Source organism: Microtus pennsylvanicus, chromosome 16 (genome assembly GCF_037038515.1).
Source record: "Microtus pennsylvanicus isolate mMicPen1 chromosome 16, mMicPen1.hap1, whole genome shotgun sequence".
Lineage (NCBI taxonomy): Eukaryota > Metazoa > Chordata > Mammalia > Rodentia > Cricetidae > Microtus > Microtus pennsylvanicus.
In genome coordinates, this window is record NC_134594.1 from 30,278,775 (window position 1) to 30,295,525 (window position 16,751).

The window sequence follows — 16,751 nt, forward strand, 5'->3', positions numbered from 1 at the left end:
GTTCAGTCTGTGCATGCAGTCTGAGGGTTTGGTCTGTGCATGCAGACTGAGGATTCGGTCTGTGCATGCAGTCTGAGGGTTCGGTCTGCGCATGGAGTCCAAGGATTCCATCTGTACATGCAGTGTGAGGTTTCATAGAGACAGCAGCAGTCTGAGGATTGGAAGAGATGGAAATTCCCCTTTGGCCTGAGCACTGATAGAGGTAAGAACTCTAGTGACTGACAGACAGCTTTGCTTCTCTGCTCTTTCAGCATTAACCCCTATATCTGACTCTGGGTTTTTACCATTAAGAACAATTAGAATTCACGCTACAGCTATTCTCAATGCTTCCCTTTATACTTAGTCCTTATGGCAGTGTCTGTTCTTCCAGTTCCCATTTCAACTCCTGCAACGACCTGCCTTCGCCACTCCATCAATGGCTTCTTTGAAAAAAACCTATTGTGCCTTCCTGGTGGTGAGCCTTGGCGAACCATATTCACCTTTTCTCCCTTGCTAACTATTGCAGAATATTCCTTTATACTCTGTGAAGATGTGCCAGGGTGGGTGGTTTAGTAAAGAGTTAAATGGCCTATAGCTAGGCAGGAAGGGTTAGGCGGGACTTCTGGGTACAGGGGGGACTCAGGAAAAAAGAAAGGCAGTGTTGCCTGCTGGATGCAGAGGAAGCAAGACATGCAGGAGGAGAAGTGAAAGCCGTGAGCCACGTGGCAACATTAGATCAATAGAAATGGGTTCGTTTAAGTTATATGAGCTAGTGGGGTGAGCCTAAGCTATAGGCTGAGCTTTTATAATTAATAATAAGTCTCCATGTTGCTTTTTGTGAGCTGGCGGCCCAAAGACAAATCCATCGACAGCCATCCCTGGGGTGTTTAGGCCTATGAACCATTCTCCATGAAGGTCTGTGCTCCCGAGGCTTCCCTCAGCCAGTCCCTTGCACCTCAGGTCACCCTTCTGCCAGTCTCTCATCCTTCTCTCTCACTCTTTTCCTGGACATGTCTCTTTGTATCTCATTCATCCCTCCCTGAGAAACTCCATCTTCATCTGTGCTTTCAGCTGCTGCCCCCCACCTGCAGGTTTCCACTTCCGTGCTTCGGCGCCAGGCCGCTCCCGACCACAAAGGTTATTTGACAGATGAGCGGGTTTTGTTTGTGCTCCATCAGTGAACCATGGTGTTAAACAGGACCGTCTCCTGCTTGTTCTGCTGTCTCTCCAGTTGCTTTTTTTTCTAGGAGGGTTTCGGGAAAAGTATCTCTTTCTTTGTCCTCTCCTTTTACTGCTGTGTCTTGCTGCAAGTCTCCTCCTGGCCTCCTGCCTCAGCCTTCCCTTTTATTCATCTTCTCATCTGTCACCTGTCACCTGTCCTGTCTCATGCTTTAATTTTCTTAGTGGCTGTGTATTGCCTACAAGCCCAAGTTAGCCGCCTCGGGATAGTAAGCAAAGTCTGTAATATCCTGGTCACTCATCATCTCCCCACCCCCCACCCCATCCCACCCCACCCCTGCCTCCAGCCTTATCTTCTTCTTCCCACACCTCTTCTGTATTCTGGCCTCGATAAGCCCCGATGTTCCTTTAGCTGGGGAAAATCCCTGCTTATGGTTAATGAAAAATGACTGACCCTTGAGAACTTCCCTGCTTCTTCTGCCTCATCCTCACACAGAGTAACTCTCCTTCATGGAGCTTTCTGAACAACACAATAGTGATAGTAACCACTGTTCTTCCGACAGCAATAGTTGTGGCTCTTCATCAGTTTGGGCTCCTAGTCAGAGTGCACATGCTGGTCCTGCGGAAGCTTGGTGGGGCTGTGCAACATGCCTTGGCCAAAATAATTAAAGTGTGAAGGTGGCAGATTTGAGGTTCAGGTCAGGGAATTTAATTGCTAAGTGTGATGGTCTTCAGAACACTTTCTCTGCTACGACCGTCTCCTGTCAACATTCCATATGGCAACCGAGACCCAGACTGAACGTACAACTGACCTACAAAGAACTGTGTACTGTGATCAAGAAATGCATCTGTTTTTTAAATCTATAGAGTTTGTATTGTTACTGAAACACAACTCAGGTCATTCTGACAGACAAAGTGATTGATTATAAAGACTTCTGATAGATTCTGTAAGCAGACAAGTATCTTCTCTAGTGGCTTTCACATCTCCAGACTCCAGCAGAATGTTAAGGCATATATCGGCAGTAAGGAGACTTTCAGAAAGAGAGAAGCTGGTGGTACCTATCTCTCTAGCTTTAAATTTTTTCATTCTATGGGCAAAGTCATGTTGTTTTCAGTAGATCAAATAAAAAAAAGAGATGAAAACATTTGTTTTTACTAAATTTTACATATGTTCCTTCTTGCTTGTCATTAACCCATGTTTTATTTTGTTACCCCAAAAGCATGACTTTCATTTCAGTTGCTTCAAAAATTTATTTTAGTTCTAGCTTCTGGATTTTTGTTATATTTTACTCAAAGTCTTCATTATCCCTTTATCTGTTACTGATTCTAGTCCGTCAAGTCTCTTACTCTAGTAGTCTCAAAAACAGGACTTGGTAAATTTAATCTGAGTTTATGTATAGTATAGCATTGCGAGGAGTGACAAAGGGCTGAAATATAATAAATCACCGAGGCAAAAGCTGATGTTGTTGCTGCTGTGAGGGTTGTGAATATATAGGCGTTAACTGAGGGGGAATGTCAGGTTGCTCAGAACAGCACTTTTAGCGTTATGAAGGTTTGGGAATAATGAAGTTTTGCCTTTACTCTATATAGAGATCTCTAAACATCTTAGCTCCCACGTCTGCAAATGCAGAGAGTGAAGCAGCAATCTCACAGAAACAGGGAATTGAGTAGTGGTTACCAGAGGCTGGGCTGCAGGGAGATTGGTCAACAGGCACGGAGCTCCAATTAGGCAGGAGAAATATGCTCTGTTGCACAGTAGGGTGACTCTGGTTAACAAAACTGCATTGCATATTTCAAAATATCAAAGGGAAGACTTCGAATGCATCTCCTTACCCTGATTGGATCCCTACACAACACACGTACTGAGGCCTCACACGGTGCTGTGAATACATACTATTATGTGCCAGAAGAAAGGTAGAAAGAAAAGACGGAAGGAAGGAAGAAATGTCACAGAGCTTATGAAAAATACAAATGAGATCATTTTTGTAGCAGCTCTTTGGAAATGTGGAATAATTGCCTAACTAGTTCTTAACTTGATGAGAACAACAGGGGAGTTGCCCTGCTGACAATTGTGGCATGTGGTTGTGCAGTGTGGAGCGTCCACATTTTCCAGTCTGAGAACCAACCATGGGGACTGGGCAGGGGCCATTCGGTCTACAGGTGATCAGATTACAAGTCTTTTTCTGGGATCAGAGAGCCTCCGCCTCCCGCTGTAGTCCTTGGATTATGTGAAAGGAACTAAGACAAGCTTTTCATTTTGTAGCTCAATTTTTCTTTTTCTCTCATCACCAGGTGGGTGGCTTTTACTATTTTTAAAATGCTGGCATTTTGGCTTTCTCATGACTTACCTGATGCCTGTCACACATTTTCCTCGTCATCTGATACGCTGCTTCCGCCTCCTGTTTCTACTTCCCGTGGGCAAGGTTTTGGACACCCTCTGCAATGGCTTGTCTGAAATGATCTTCCTATCAACAACAGACGGCGAATGGGACCCCAGTGAGGCTCTTTGGAAGGACCAGTGGCTTTGCACGGCGGGCAGACAGATGTGGATCAAAATGGAAACTCTGTTTTGCCTCACGTGATTAGGGAACATGTCTTGGATCTTCTGCCAACTTCTGCAAACTAGGTGGCTTCACGGACAGAGACAGGTGGGGGTGAGCAGCCAAAAGCCGTTCTAGCAGGGCCAGAGCTGGCTCTTCGGCCCAAGCAACTGGACCTGTAGCTGGTGGGCAGATGTGCAAAGAAAGAATGTCTCTATGACAGAGAGGCAAGTGCACTCCCTTTCTCACTGGAGACTCGGCCACCAGATTGTTCAGGGACATGTACAGTTTGATGACGGAAAGCCCAGGATCCTGGGTTGCCTTTGACCAGAAGATCTCCAGGATGTAGAAAACTAAATACCACTTCTCATTCTCTTTCGAACTTTTGGCCTCAGTTGCTGGCCCCTCTCCTGTCTACCATCACCCCGGTAGCCCTCAACCTTGACAGTATATTGCCATCACCTGGGGAGCCATTAAACCCACCCAACATGGCAGCCTCTGCCCCACAGAGGCAGATCCAATAGCCCCAGGATGGAGCGTGGGCAGCATTCGTCATCCTAAAGACTAAAGGTGATGCTAAGCTGCATCCAGGTTCATGGACCACTGACACTGGTCCTAACAGTGTGGGTCTTGTCAGCCCTCTTGCCTTCGTCTGCCAGATGTGAAATGCAGATAATGCCATCTGTGAGACTCTGGGAACAGAGGCGGCTTCTGATAATGATGTCAACAGTGACAAGCAACTGCTGCTCAGATGAAAGCCTCGGAAGTAGCCTCAGAGGTTCCGCCTTTCCTCTCAACTTGTCCTTCTCTGCATAAAAGACATTTTTATTTTTAAAGGCCCCACTTGGCTTCGTGGTGCTCAGCTTTTCACTTTTCTTGAAAGAGAATCAGAGGAGGGGAGATTTCTCTCTTTTTACAGAAATGCTCTTGATCCGGGTTTCCCCTCAGCCCATCGTCAGCCAGTCATTACGGACATCGGGTAAAAGAGATGTTCTTGACATAAGCTCCATGCAGTCATCTTCTCTAGCATCACCCACAAACTCACAGCCAGGTATGGAGCCAAGCTCCTGATGGCTATGTGGCCGATGACATGAAATCCATGACCCCGTACTCAAAAGGAGGAGACATGCTGGTATCACAGGACCATTTGAAATGTTATTTCAAGCACCTCACCTGACTCTTTCTTAGCTCAAGTGCATCCAGCTGGCTCAAGCCAACCTGCAGGCCGTCCACCATTGAGTCCCAGTCACCCAGGGTGGTTTTCGGGTGACAGCTGCTTTGGCATTTATGTGTCTCTGATAACTGCTCTGAACCTGCAGGGGTGTAGTCACCCTGGAGCAGTAAGTTTTGAGAACTTTGCTACGTTATGACTTGCTGAGATAGAGCAGAAAACCAGCCCCTGAAAAACCAATCTATCAGGTACTAAGTTTGCTTAGTCAAACCTATGGTACCCTATAATGAAAGTGCCTTCCACCTACCACACCTATCCTGGGCACTTAGCTGCCTATCTATGGGAAGCAAAGTTTTCCATTGCTCGGTGCCTAGCTTCGTACTATGGGATCACATGACTGAACGTCAATGGTTTACAAGGCCTGGCAACGATGAAGAGTTTCTGAATGAGTCGAAATTAATTCAAAACCAAATGTGTAATACAGCTGAGGTGTTTCCGGCAGAACCCCAGGTTGCATGACATGGCTTTCATTTCGGCTTTGGTTCTGACGACACAATGAGCACCTTTTGCATTGCGCAGGCTGTTAAACTACACAATGACAATGCACACTGCTTGGAATGCCGCCGGGGCTCAGTCCAGACTATTGTGTGCTGCAAACTGCAGCGTTCCCACTGTCCGCATAGGCTCATCTGCTCTACAAAACAGAATGGTTTAATTATGGACAGCGAAGGCTTTTTAGTATTCTCCTACCATCGTCTTTCAGCATGAAAGTATCAAATTAATTTGTCTTTGGATTGGATTGTGTTAGAATGCTTGATTCTAAAAATTGCTGTTTGAGTTTCCGACTTGCGTTTCAAAAGTGTTTGTTAGCTAAATTTCGGCTTGGATCGGAATCGAGTTTCCAACCATTTCTAGAAACGCCTGTAAACATCCTTCTTCCATTTTGTACTACATGTGTATACGAAGTAGTAATCTCAGTACTTATGATCATGGAATCAAAATATTGATCAACTTTGAAACATGTTAGCAATGCTCTGTTCCCCGACGCATTAAATATTCAGCCAAAACACACTTCTTTATGAAAAAATAAATGATCACGTCCATCTTACTATTGCGCTAATTTGCTTTCATTGTTAATAAGTCACAAAATTGTGTATGTACCAAAGAATTGTTTTAAACTAAATGTCTTTATGAGTCATTGTCTGCAGAAATGCTGGAACTGTGTAGGTATGTTATCTACCTGTGCACCCAGGGTCCAGGCTCACACAAAAATGTCTTCAGCACGGGCTGGAGAGATGGCTCAACGGTTAAGAGCACTGACTGCTCCTCCAGAGGACCCAGGTTCAATTCCCAGCACCCACATGGCAGCTCATAACTGTCTGGAAATGCAGTTCACACCAATGAACACAAAATAAAAAGTTAAATAAATCATAAAAAAATGTCTTCAGCAGAAAGGAATTATGCATAACATTTCTCAAGAAGCCCTAGTAAAGTATATATGAGTTTTTTTCTAAAATACAATTATAACTTTATAAAATACAGAATTTCTAAGGTTAAAATGAACTTTTGTTTATTTAATTTAAAAAAATGAGGCTTTAAGCCAGGTGTAATGGGTTTATGGGTGCACACCTGTAACCCCAGCACTCATGAGGCTGAGGCAGACAGATTTCAGGGAGTTTTGGGGCAGCCAGGGCTGCACAGTGAGACTCTGTCTCAGAAGAGCATGTGAACTGATGCTCTAATTCCATCTTCTTGCCCCTGGTTTTCAGCGTGAGTCAGGTGCTGACACCTGGCTCCCTGGTGAAGTGGTTGACTCGGGACGTCTTCTGTTTTGCTAATTGCTGTAGTACAGCCATTGCTTTAGTCACAGCAATGAAATAGTGGCCACACCATAAAGACTTCAGCTAGTTCAACAGTGTCCTCAGATGTCTTTGCCTTAAACCTAAACTGTGGACAGGTAATCCGTAGCTCAAAGTCTCGGCTGAAGCACGTGACCTGTCCGATCTTCATTATCAAACCGGATTGACTGTTTTATCTTCCAAAGCCCCAAAACCAGCGTTTGGATAGTTAGAGATTGAATTAAAGCAAGGAATGAACTGAAGAACAAGTTCTTGTGAGGTTTCAACATCATATTAAAGATGATGCCGAGATGTGGAAGGCTGTCCAGTGTGAACGCCAGCACCGCAGAAAAACAACAAAGGTTAAAAAGCCCACAAAACCAAAACAAACAAACAACAATAAAAAACAACTCTCTGTATCTTTTTGTTGTTCCTCTAACCAAAAGATGATTTTTAAAAAAAGTCTTATTTATTATCTGCACAAGAACTGGAATCCAGGTCTGCTACATGCTGGCTCCTTGTATGATGTGGGGAACGTTTAGTGATATCTCAATGCTTCCAGCCCCCATGAGACCAAGAGAATGATGTGGTAACAGTAGTTAGCTAGACAGATAACAGGCATTGAGGAGGGACACCCTCCCTCCCAGTAAACTTTGAACACCGCGTCCTGTTTCTCTGAGCACACCAGAAAGAGAAGCCTGTTTAGGATTTAAATCACCATATGAGAGAGTGGAAGTGTGTGGACGTCGTTGAGACTCACGAAGTGAAAGCTACTTCTTCCTGGTCAAAAATAGTGACGACCTCTGGCCCTCCAAAGGTTAAGTCGGTCACAGACTATTAGCCCCTCCCTTGAGGAAGTGAGGCTTGCCAATCACCTGGTCAGGGGTCTGACTTCCCCAGGAAATCTGACTCTCCTGAAGACACACTAAGGAGAAGGGAAGACTAATTATCTCCTTAGTGAGATAATGTACTTCCTCCAGAAGTTGCGAGCCCTGCTTCCCTTTTACTTTCCTATCTCTTTTTCTTCCAGGTAATAGCCAAAAGCAAGTGCATCCCTCCACTGCCGCTCCGGCCTTTCTCTGAAGCTCTCCTCTTGCCTTTCACCATCCTGGGGGCTTGCTGACCTCCATTGCTAAACCTGCCTCCTCTCTGGAAGCCATGACCTTTCTTTTTTCTCCTTTCTCTCTTTCCTCCTGGTAAGAACCAAGATTTACGCCTTGCCTACCTTGTTGATTGTCCCGAAAATTCTCAAAAAACTGACCTTGAATGTTAAATCTGGGTTTATAATGAAGAAAAGAAAAAAAATACCTGTTTCATTTCACTGCCTTTAGTACATTATTTACTCAGTAAGAATTAACGGTGTGAATCCCATGTTATACTGTTCTGGTTATATCAGTCGCTCTTTTAGAAACATATTCAAGCTGGCAGTGGTGGTGCACGCCTTTAATCCCAGCTCTCAGGAAGCAAAGGCAGATGAATCTTCATGAGTTTGAGGCCAACCTGGTACAGAGAAAGTTTCAGGACAACCAAGGCTACACATAGAAAAACCTGTCTTAAAAAACAGAAAGAAAGAAAGAAAGCAAGAAAGCAAGCAAGCAAGCAAGAAAGAAAGAAAGAAAGAAAGAAGGGGGAGGAAGGGAGGGAGGGAAGAGAGGGAAGAAAGGAGGGAGGCAGGGAGGGAGAGAGAGACCCACTATACTAAATGGATAATGCAGTAATTCTAAGACATGGTAGCCACTAGTAATACCCTTAAATATTTTACTGCAGTGTTCTATTGATAACACAGAAACATTACATAATGCGAAAATAAAACATCTATCCTTGAGCATGAGTCTGTTCATAAACTCTTTCCTTCATAGGAAAGCTAAGAACCCAAAAGGGAACCCCAATAACAACAGTAACAACAGCACCCATCATGTAAGGATTGTGGACAATACATAGAAAGTACTTGACACCTATTTTTACTCAGTAAATGGGTGCTGAACTCACATTTTTTTTCTTCTGAGATGTCTGAAAGAGCGCGGAGAAAATAAAGTCACTTTCAGAAGTTAAAAAGGAACGCAGAGAAAGGGGAGAGCACGAAGCCACCCTCACTGTATTGTTTTATCTATGGTTGCTTCTCTGAGAGCTTTTCATCCTGATCCACAGGCTGTGTGCTGGCATGAGGATGCTGGAACGGGAACTGTGTCTTCCCCGAGAGCAAACAAGGGCTCTGTGGCATACCAGGGCTTGATCCAGACACCTATTTAGGGTCATGATTATGCTAACTGACAGAAACCAGGCACAGAAAGACAAGTGCTACATGGTCTCACTCATATGCATAATATTAAAAAGTTGGCTCCTGTAGTGGTCTGAATGAGAATCATCTCCATTGCCTAGTATATTTGAATGATGTTTGGTACCCAGTTAGTGAACTTGTTTGGGAAGGATTAGGAGGCATGTCCTTGTTGGAGGAGGATGTTGCTTGGGGGTGGACTTTGAGGTTTCAAAAGCCCATGCCAGGACCAGTGTTTCTCTCTAATTTTCTGCCTGCTGTTTGTGGATCAGGATGTAAAGCTCTCAGCTATAACCTCACTGCCATGCCTGCCTGCCTGCTTTCCGCCATGAGGATAATCAACTAATCTTTTAAAACTGTAAGCCAGCCCCAGTTAAATGATTTCTTTAGAAGAGTTGCTTTGGTCATGGTGTCTCTTCACAGCAACAGAAAATTAGCAAAGACAGCCCTGTAGGATCTGAGAGGAGGATGGTAGTTACCAGGGACTGAGGTGAGAGAGGGGATGATGTTGCGGGAGGTCCTCCCACTCCTCCAGCCTATCGCCGCTGAGATACCAGCCCCTTGGGGCGTGGTCTCTCTCCCTTTAAAAAAGCGGCCACTTCCCTCTCCTCTCTCTCTTCACTTCCTGCTCCGCCGGTGACTTGACTTCCTTCCTGGTTACGCAGAGGGCTGAAAGTGATCTGTAAGTTTTTCCCCTTTAAATAAATGTCACCCTATTAATCATAATCCCAAATTGGCATTGTTTGTGACTTGCGCCTTCATTTGGCGCCCAACGTTTGGTTTTAGAACCTCTCCCGGCTCGCAGCCGCGAGTTCGGCTTGGCGGCTGGAAGTTCGGCTTGGCGGCCGCAAGTTCGGCTTGGCGGGCGCTTGTTCAGCTTGGCGGGAGCCCTTGCTTCCTCAGCCGCTGCCTGTGGATTTAAACTCCACAGGCCCGCGTAGTCTCTGCCCGCCTGGTTTGCTCTTTTCTGAGTCGTTTTTAAATCTCCCTTGCAAGCACAGCTCTTAAGTGGCGCGAACCAGAGCACGCGGTTGCTGAAAGCTGCAACCCCTCAGGGTGACTCTGTCACGTGGAGGCATAAGCGGCTTCCAGGTTGCTCTTCTCTACCCCTGGATTCTGGTTTCTGGTTCCATCTCTGGAATTGATTTAATTACATTTACTTTGTTGAGCAACTTACATTTTCCAGTTTTTAACAAATACTAGGCAGACTCTGAAACAGGACCGTGTTTTCGTCGAGACTTGGCAACAGCGCCACCTGCTGGATAATAGGTAATATGGCAGTTCCCGTTTCCAACGCGAATTTTACTGTTCTGGTTACCAATACAATGGGTTATATCATGCAAGGTTTATATGACTATGGGGATAACTTAATTTACTGGTTACTAGGTTTTAGTATTCTTTTGCATATTCTATCATTTAGGAAGATCATGGCACTCCTAAGAACCATACAATCTTTACTAGAAACTCATGCAGGTCAGGAGATTAAGGATTCAAAAGAGACAATAATAAAAAGACTTGAAATGATTGAAGAAATGATTGGAGCTGGTGAACAGAGTAATAAGGCACAAGGACAGGATACAATGCCAACACCAGCTATTAGAACTGGCTTACCAAAGGTTTTAGCAGCATACCCTATACTTAATTCTGACAAAGCGTCAACTTCTAAAGGCTCAAAGGGAGTCAGAGAAGCTAGATGGACGCCAATAGCAATGAATGATCTAAAAGAAATTAAGCAAGCTATTGTTAATTTTGGCTTGCACTCTGCATACGTAAAGGAAATGATAAGGACTTGGGCTTCTAATGCTAGAGCTACCCCCCATGATTTCCATCAGTTAGTGTCTGCAGTTTTAGATAATGGACCTTCCTTGATGTTTGGAATTTATTTCAGAGAAGAATCCAAACATATGGAACAGCAAGGAAGAGCAAAAGGTATTGAGGTTTCCCAAGACCAAATTCTTGGTGCAGGAGAATATGCTGATCCACAGGTCCAAGCTCTTTATGATGATGAAGTACTGTGTCTATGTCACCAAGCAGCTTTAAATGCTTGGAATAGGATACAAGATCCAGCAAAAAGGGTTGAATCATATACCAGAATTAGGCAGGGACAGAGAGAACCCTTTATTGACTTTTTGCAAAGATTAATTAAGGCTCTGGACATAGGGGTAACAGACCCAGAAGCTAGACGAATACTTCTTGAATCTCTAGCTTTTGAGAATGCAAACATAGAATGCAAAAAGATAATTGGGCCTTTAAAGTCTAGATCAGCACCTATGGATGAATGGATTCAGCATACGATGAATGTTGAGACGTTTAGCTATAACGATGAATCTTGGGTAGGAGAAGCGATTTCCACAGCAATGAGGAGACATCAAACTGCCAGGTGTTTTAATTGTGGTAAATTAGGACATCTGAAAAGGGATTGCAGGCACAGAATTTCTAGGAATATTATCTCCTCTGGGAATGACAAAGATAGGAGACCTAGGCCTTCAGGTATATGTAGGAGATGCGGTAAAGGCCGACATTGGTCCAATGAATGCAGATCAACAACAGACAAACAAGGCAACCCGATACCGTCGGGAAACTCCTTGAGGGGCCTCTCGCAGGCCCCCAAGCCAACAGTGGCCCAGTCATTCCCAGTCACAGTGGAGAACGTGCCTCACCAAGAAAATTAAAAGCTCCAATTTCTGCTGTAAAAAGTAATACTGGTCTAAATGATGAAATCCATGTGGAGGATGAGTCAAAAAACCCAGTTGGACAGAGTAAACGTATATTTTGGCAGACTTCTATTAATGATCAAAGACCAAAGCTAAGAGTCTGTATAAATGGCACTTTTATTGAAGGCTTATTAGACACAGGTGCGGATGTAAGTATCATTACCCCAGAATCTTGGCATCCGAATTGGCCTCTTAAAGAGGTAGATGTTCAGTTCCTGGGAATTGGAACCCTATCTCGTGTAAAACAAAGCACAAGATGGGTTGAATGCATAGGGCCCGAAGGGCAAATAGGAAGACTAAGGCCATATATAGCCAATATTGCCATAAATTTATGGGGCCGTGACCTGCTACAGCAATGGAATACCCAGATTAACATTCCTGTAGTTCCAGGAACTCATAATTCTGGGAAGTATATGATGAGGTATTATGGAAAAAGGTCACTAGCCATTCAGGCTGTACAAGAACATACAGCAAATACCAAACCTTTAGAGGTACCAACAGCCCTACCTTTAAAATGGCTAACTGAGAAGCCAATATGGATCAAACAGTGGCCTCTAGCTGAAGATAAACTACAGGCATTGGAACAGCTGGTGCAGGAGCAACTAGATGCTCACCACATTGAAGAATCAACCAGCCCTTGGAATTCTCCTGTGTTTGTTGTAAAAAAGAAATCTGGTAAATGGAGAATGGTGACAGATCTAAGAGCTGTCAACAAAGTAATTCAACCTATGGGCTCACTACAATCTGGAATTCCTTTGCCTTCTCTGTTACCAAAAGGATGGCCTCTTATAGTTATTGATTTGAAAGATTGTTTTTTCACTATACCGTTACAAGAAAAGGATAGAGAAAAATTTGCCTTTACAGTGCCTACTTATAATAATTCTCAGCCCAATAGGAGATATCAATGGACTGTCCTCCCACAGGGTATGCTCAATAGTCCTACACTGTGCCAATATTTTGTAAGTAAGCCATTGGAAATAATTCGTAAACAATTCCCCAAGTCCATTATTTATCATTACATGGATGACATCTTGTTATCTGATTCAAATAAAGATACTTTAGAAAGGATGTTTGAAGAAGTAAAGAAAGTCTTGCCTAGGTGGGGATTACAAATTGCCCCTGAAAAGATTCAAAGAGGAAACTCTATTAATTACCTAGGTTACAGAATAGGGTTAGAGAAAATTAAAACGCAAAAGGCACAAATTAGGAGAGACCGCTTAAAGACTCTTAATGACTTCCAAAGATTGTTAGGAGACATTTCCAGTCTACGACCAGCTGTTGGGATAACACCTGATCTAATAGTTCATTTAAACAAAACCTTAGATGGTGATAAAGATTTGAATAGTCCAAGAGAACTGACAGCTGAAGCAGAAAAGGAACTGACAATGATTGAGGAAAAATTACAGGAGGCACATGTGGATAGGGTGAACCCAAATCTTAGCTGCATCCTAGTCATATTGCCTTCCAGAATTTCTCCTACAGGGATTCTAATGCAGAGGGAAGATATTATTTTAGAGTGGATATTTATACCTAATAAACCAAGTAAAAAATTAAAAACTTATGTGGAAAAAGTCTCTGAATTAATTATAAAAGGTAAGCTGAGACTTCGTCAACTAGCAGGTATAGACCCAGCAGAAATTATAGTGCCTTTTACTACTGAAGAAATAAAAAAGTTATGGGAAGACAATGAACCGTGGCAAAGAGCTTGTGCTAATTTTTTGGGAGAAATTAATAGCAACTATCCCAAAAGTGGTAGACTTAACCTCATAAAAAGAACTTCTTGGATTCTTCCTAGAATTGTACGTGATGCTCCAATAACTGGAGCCCGTACGTTCTATACTGATGCAAATAAATCAGGGAAAGCAGGTTACAAGTCAGATGAATTGAGTAAGGTGGAACAAAGCCCTTATAATTCTGTCCAGAAGGCAGAATTATATGCCATTCTTATGGTGCTAAGGGATTTTAAAGAACCTCTTAATATAGTTACAGATTCACAATATGCAGAAAGAGTTATCTTGCATATTGAAACCGCTGAATTTATACCAGATGACACAGAGTTGACTTCATTGTTTATCCAGGTACAAGACATAATCAGGAACAGGCTTTGTCCGATGTACATAACACACATCCGGTCCCATACAGGTCTGCCTGGTCCTCTAGCCCAAGGCAACGCTGAGATTGATCAATTATTGATTGGAAGTGTGTTGCAGGCCTCAGAATTTCATAAGAAGCATCATGTCAATAGTAAAGGCCTAAAGAAAGAATTTTCCATTACTTGGCAACAAGCTAAGGACATTATAAAGAGATGTCCTACTTGTTCTTTCTATAATCAAACACCGTTGCCTGCAGGGAGTAACCCAAAGGGCACTAAGAGAAATGAAATCTGGCAGATGGATGTGTTCCACTTTATAGAATTTGGTAAATTAAAATATGTACACCACACCATAGACACGTATTCAGGTTTTCAATGGGCTACTGCCCTGAGCTCAGAAAAGGCTGATTCAGTAATCACACATTTATTGGAAGTTATGGCCATCATGGGTATACCCGCACAAATAAAGACAGACAATGGTCCAGCATATGTATCTAAGAAAATGAAACGCTTTTTTGATTATTATAATATAAAACACATTACAGGTATACCAAATAATCCTACAGGTCAGGCAGTTATAGAAAGATCAAATCGTACTATAAAGGATATGCTGAACAAACAGAAAGGGACCGAAAATACCCCCAGAAATAGATTACATAATGCTTTATTAACCTTGAATTTTCTTAACGCTAATGAGAAAGGAACGACAGCAGCAGAGAGACATTGGATAATGGAAAAGTCTGCTGAACTAAATCAACCGATTTATTTCAAAGATGTGCTGACCTCTCAGTGGAAGCCAGGAGATGTGCTACGTTGGGGAAGGGGTTTTGCTCTTGTTTCCACAGGAGAAGAAAAATTGTGGATACCATCAAAATTAATAAAGTTTCGATTTGAAGAAGAGAAACCTCTTGGAAAGGAGAAATGACAACTCATCCACAATGATGATATTCATACAGGTGGTAAGAAAAACATATAGAATGGGGGCAGGGTTCTGTTCTTATCTCCACAGGAAAACACTCATCTTTGAGAAATTCAAGGGACCCTGGATGTTTGGATACTGACAGATGGAAAAATACCTGCCCGATAGGAAATATCAAGAAAACTGAATGGGTTGTGTAAGTAATATTAAACCATATTTCTAAATTTATAAAGCTGGTTTTGAAGTTGGACTCTGGCTCAGTCCCTCTCCAATTCCAAGCCTGTTAGTAAGAGAAAAACCCAGAGTTTCTGGAGTTTCTGTCTCATGTCAAGAGCCATGATGTGGGACAGAAAGAAATATGAGTTTAGAAAACATCTTTGCTTTTCTTCATATCTATCATACTTTTCATTGAATATATCTATCATGTCTTTCATTGAATATATATATATATGTGTGTGTCTATATGATTAATGCGTAAGTTTTTCATAATGAACAATGAGTTTTTCCTGAAGTGACATTTGAAGTTTCCAGGAAGAAGATGGGGCCCCATAACAACAACTCCACCTGGTTGATATGACGTCAGATACTGATAGCGCTACAACAAGACCTGCTTTGGGTACCAGCTGCACAAGACAGTTCCAACTTGGTTAGCTGAAATGGTGCACATCTTGTACAACATTCTGGCCAGACCTCCACAAAATACTCAGAGACTATTTGCAATTTTAAAAGACATTGATCTTGAAATTTAACCATCATTTTACTTTCACAGGATCCCCCAGAAAGAACGTCGCCCCTATGACAGCTGGAAGTAATTTTAGAGGACGACGTCCCCTCTCCCAGTAAAGTTTGCCCTTGGGTTTAGGGACATCATTTAGGGGTTGATTATAATTAGTATACGATTGAGGGTTGGGGGAGGAATTTTATAAGCTCAGGGATCATTTTGAAAAAAAAAAAAAAAAGAGGGATGATGGGATAATAGATTTGTAATTGTGAGTTACTGTTGTTAGACAAATATATTGATATAGATTCTTGTATATTGATACAAAGTTAAATTGTATTGACTATTGTATGCATTCATGTTTCTACCTCTGTTTAAAACATTTTTTATGTATTGACATATATATATTGTATATATTTACCATATTGCAGTGTACATTTCTACTTCTGATTAAGATACTTATATAATGTTCGTGTATTGGTATATGTTTACCCACTGCAATGTATATTTGTACATTGTTTATATTTGGAGGTCATTGTCCTCATTTGTTTCACAGTCGTTTATTGTCTTAGTCTTTAAGTTAGATAGATATTGAGAATTATATAGACTAATAGTCATCTAAGTTTGTCATTTATAATTAGACTAATCAGGTTCTTTAGATATATAGAGATTATACTCAGTATAGATAGATAATCTTCAACTTCTTCAAAGAGCTGTAGAAAATGGCCTTTAATCTAACTCAGAGTTTTGTGGTAGTGAGACACAATTGCTCCTGGCAACACCACTCTATTCCCGAGAGAATGTTGAACACCAAAGACACTCCACCTGGAGCATTTCTTTTTGGCAGAACTGGCCTTGGGGCAAAGAAATGCCCATACCTCAACCACTGACAAAGATACAGAGCATGCATCAATGGATAAAACAGGGCTGTCTTATCCTGCCAAGACAGGGTAAGATAGTTTTGAAAGTTGCTTGCCTTTGAAAATGGTGTGTCAGTTATGTTAGGCCTTAGCCAAAGTTGGTTGCTTCAACGCTGCTAATGTGACTTTGGGTGATTGCCTAGGTAGCTAGTTGTCTCTGTGATTTGTTGCATGTTTTGGAAGTTGTTTTACTGAACTTCCTAATTACCCAGGTAACATTATTTCCCTTCTCAGATCTTTGATGGGGTTGAAGACTATATAAATGTAGTTACTTTCTCTCATGACTTGGCCAAGTTATTTATTATACAAGACCTAAGCTAGTTAGAATAGCATATTTGTACTTATTGTATATAATTTCATAGTAGGTTTAGAACTCTCTTATTTAAACAGAAGGGGGAGGTGTTGC

General features: G+C 42.3%; 2 protein-coding genes across 4 annotated transcripts in view; one reads left to right on the forward strand and one right to left on the reverse strand.

Moving 5' to 3' along the window:
- The window catches only part of Selenot (selenoprotein T), a 244,882-nt gene extending 237,243 nt beyond the window's left edge, over positions 1-7,639 (forward strand). Inside the window, exon 6 of the mRNA XM_075950497.1 lies at positions 7,630-7,639. The gene's annotated coding sequence lies outside the window, so the exon portion shown is untranslated. The remainder of the gene's footprint in view (positions 1-7,629) is intronic.
- Clrn1 (clarin 1) overlaps positions 1-16,751 on the reverse strand; it is a 44,126-nt gene that overhangs the window by 19,124 nt on the left and 8,251 nt on the right. The window contains exon 2 of one of the 3 annotated variants that reach the window (XM_075950491.1): positions 1,653-1,674. The exons of the other annotated variants lie outside the window; for them this stretch is intronic. Coding sequence (XP_075806606.1) covers positions 1,653-1,674 — 22 coding nt within the window. The remainder of the gene's footprint in view (positions 1-1,652; positions 1,675-16,751) is intronic. 3 annotated transcript variants of the gene reach the window in all.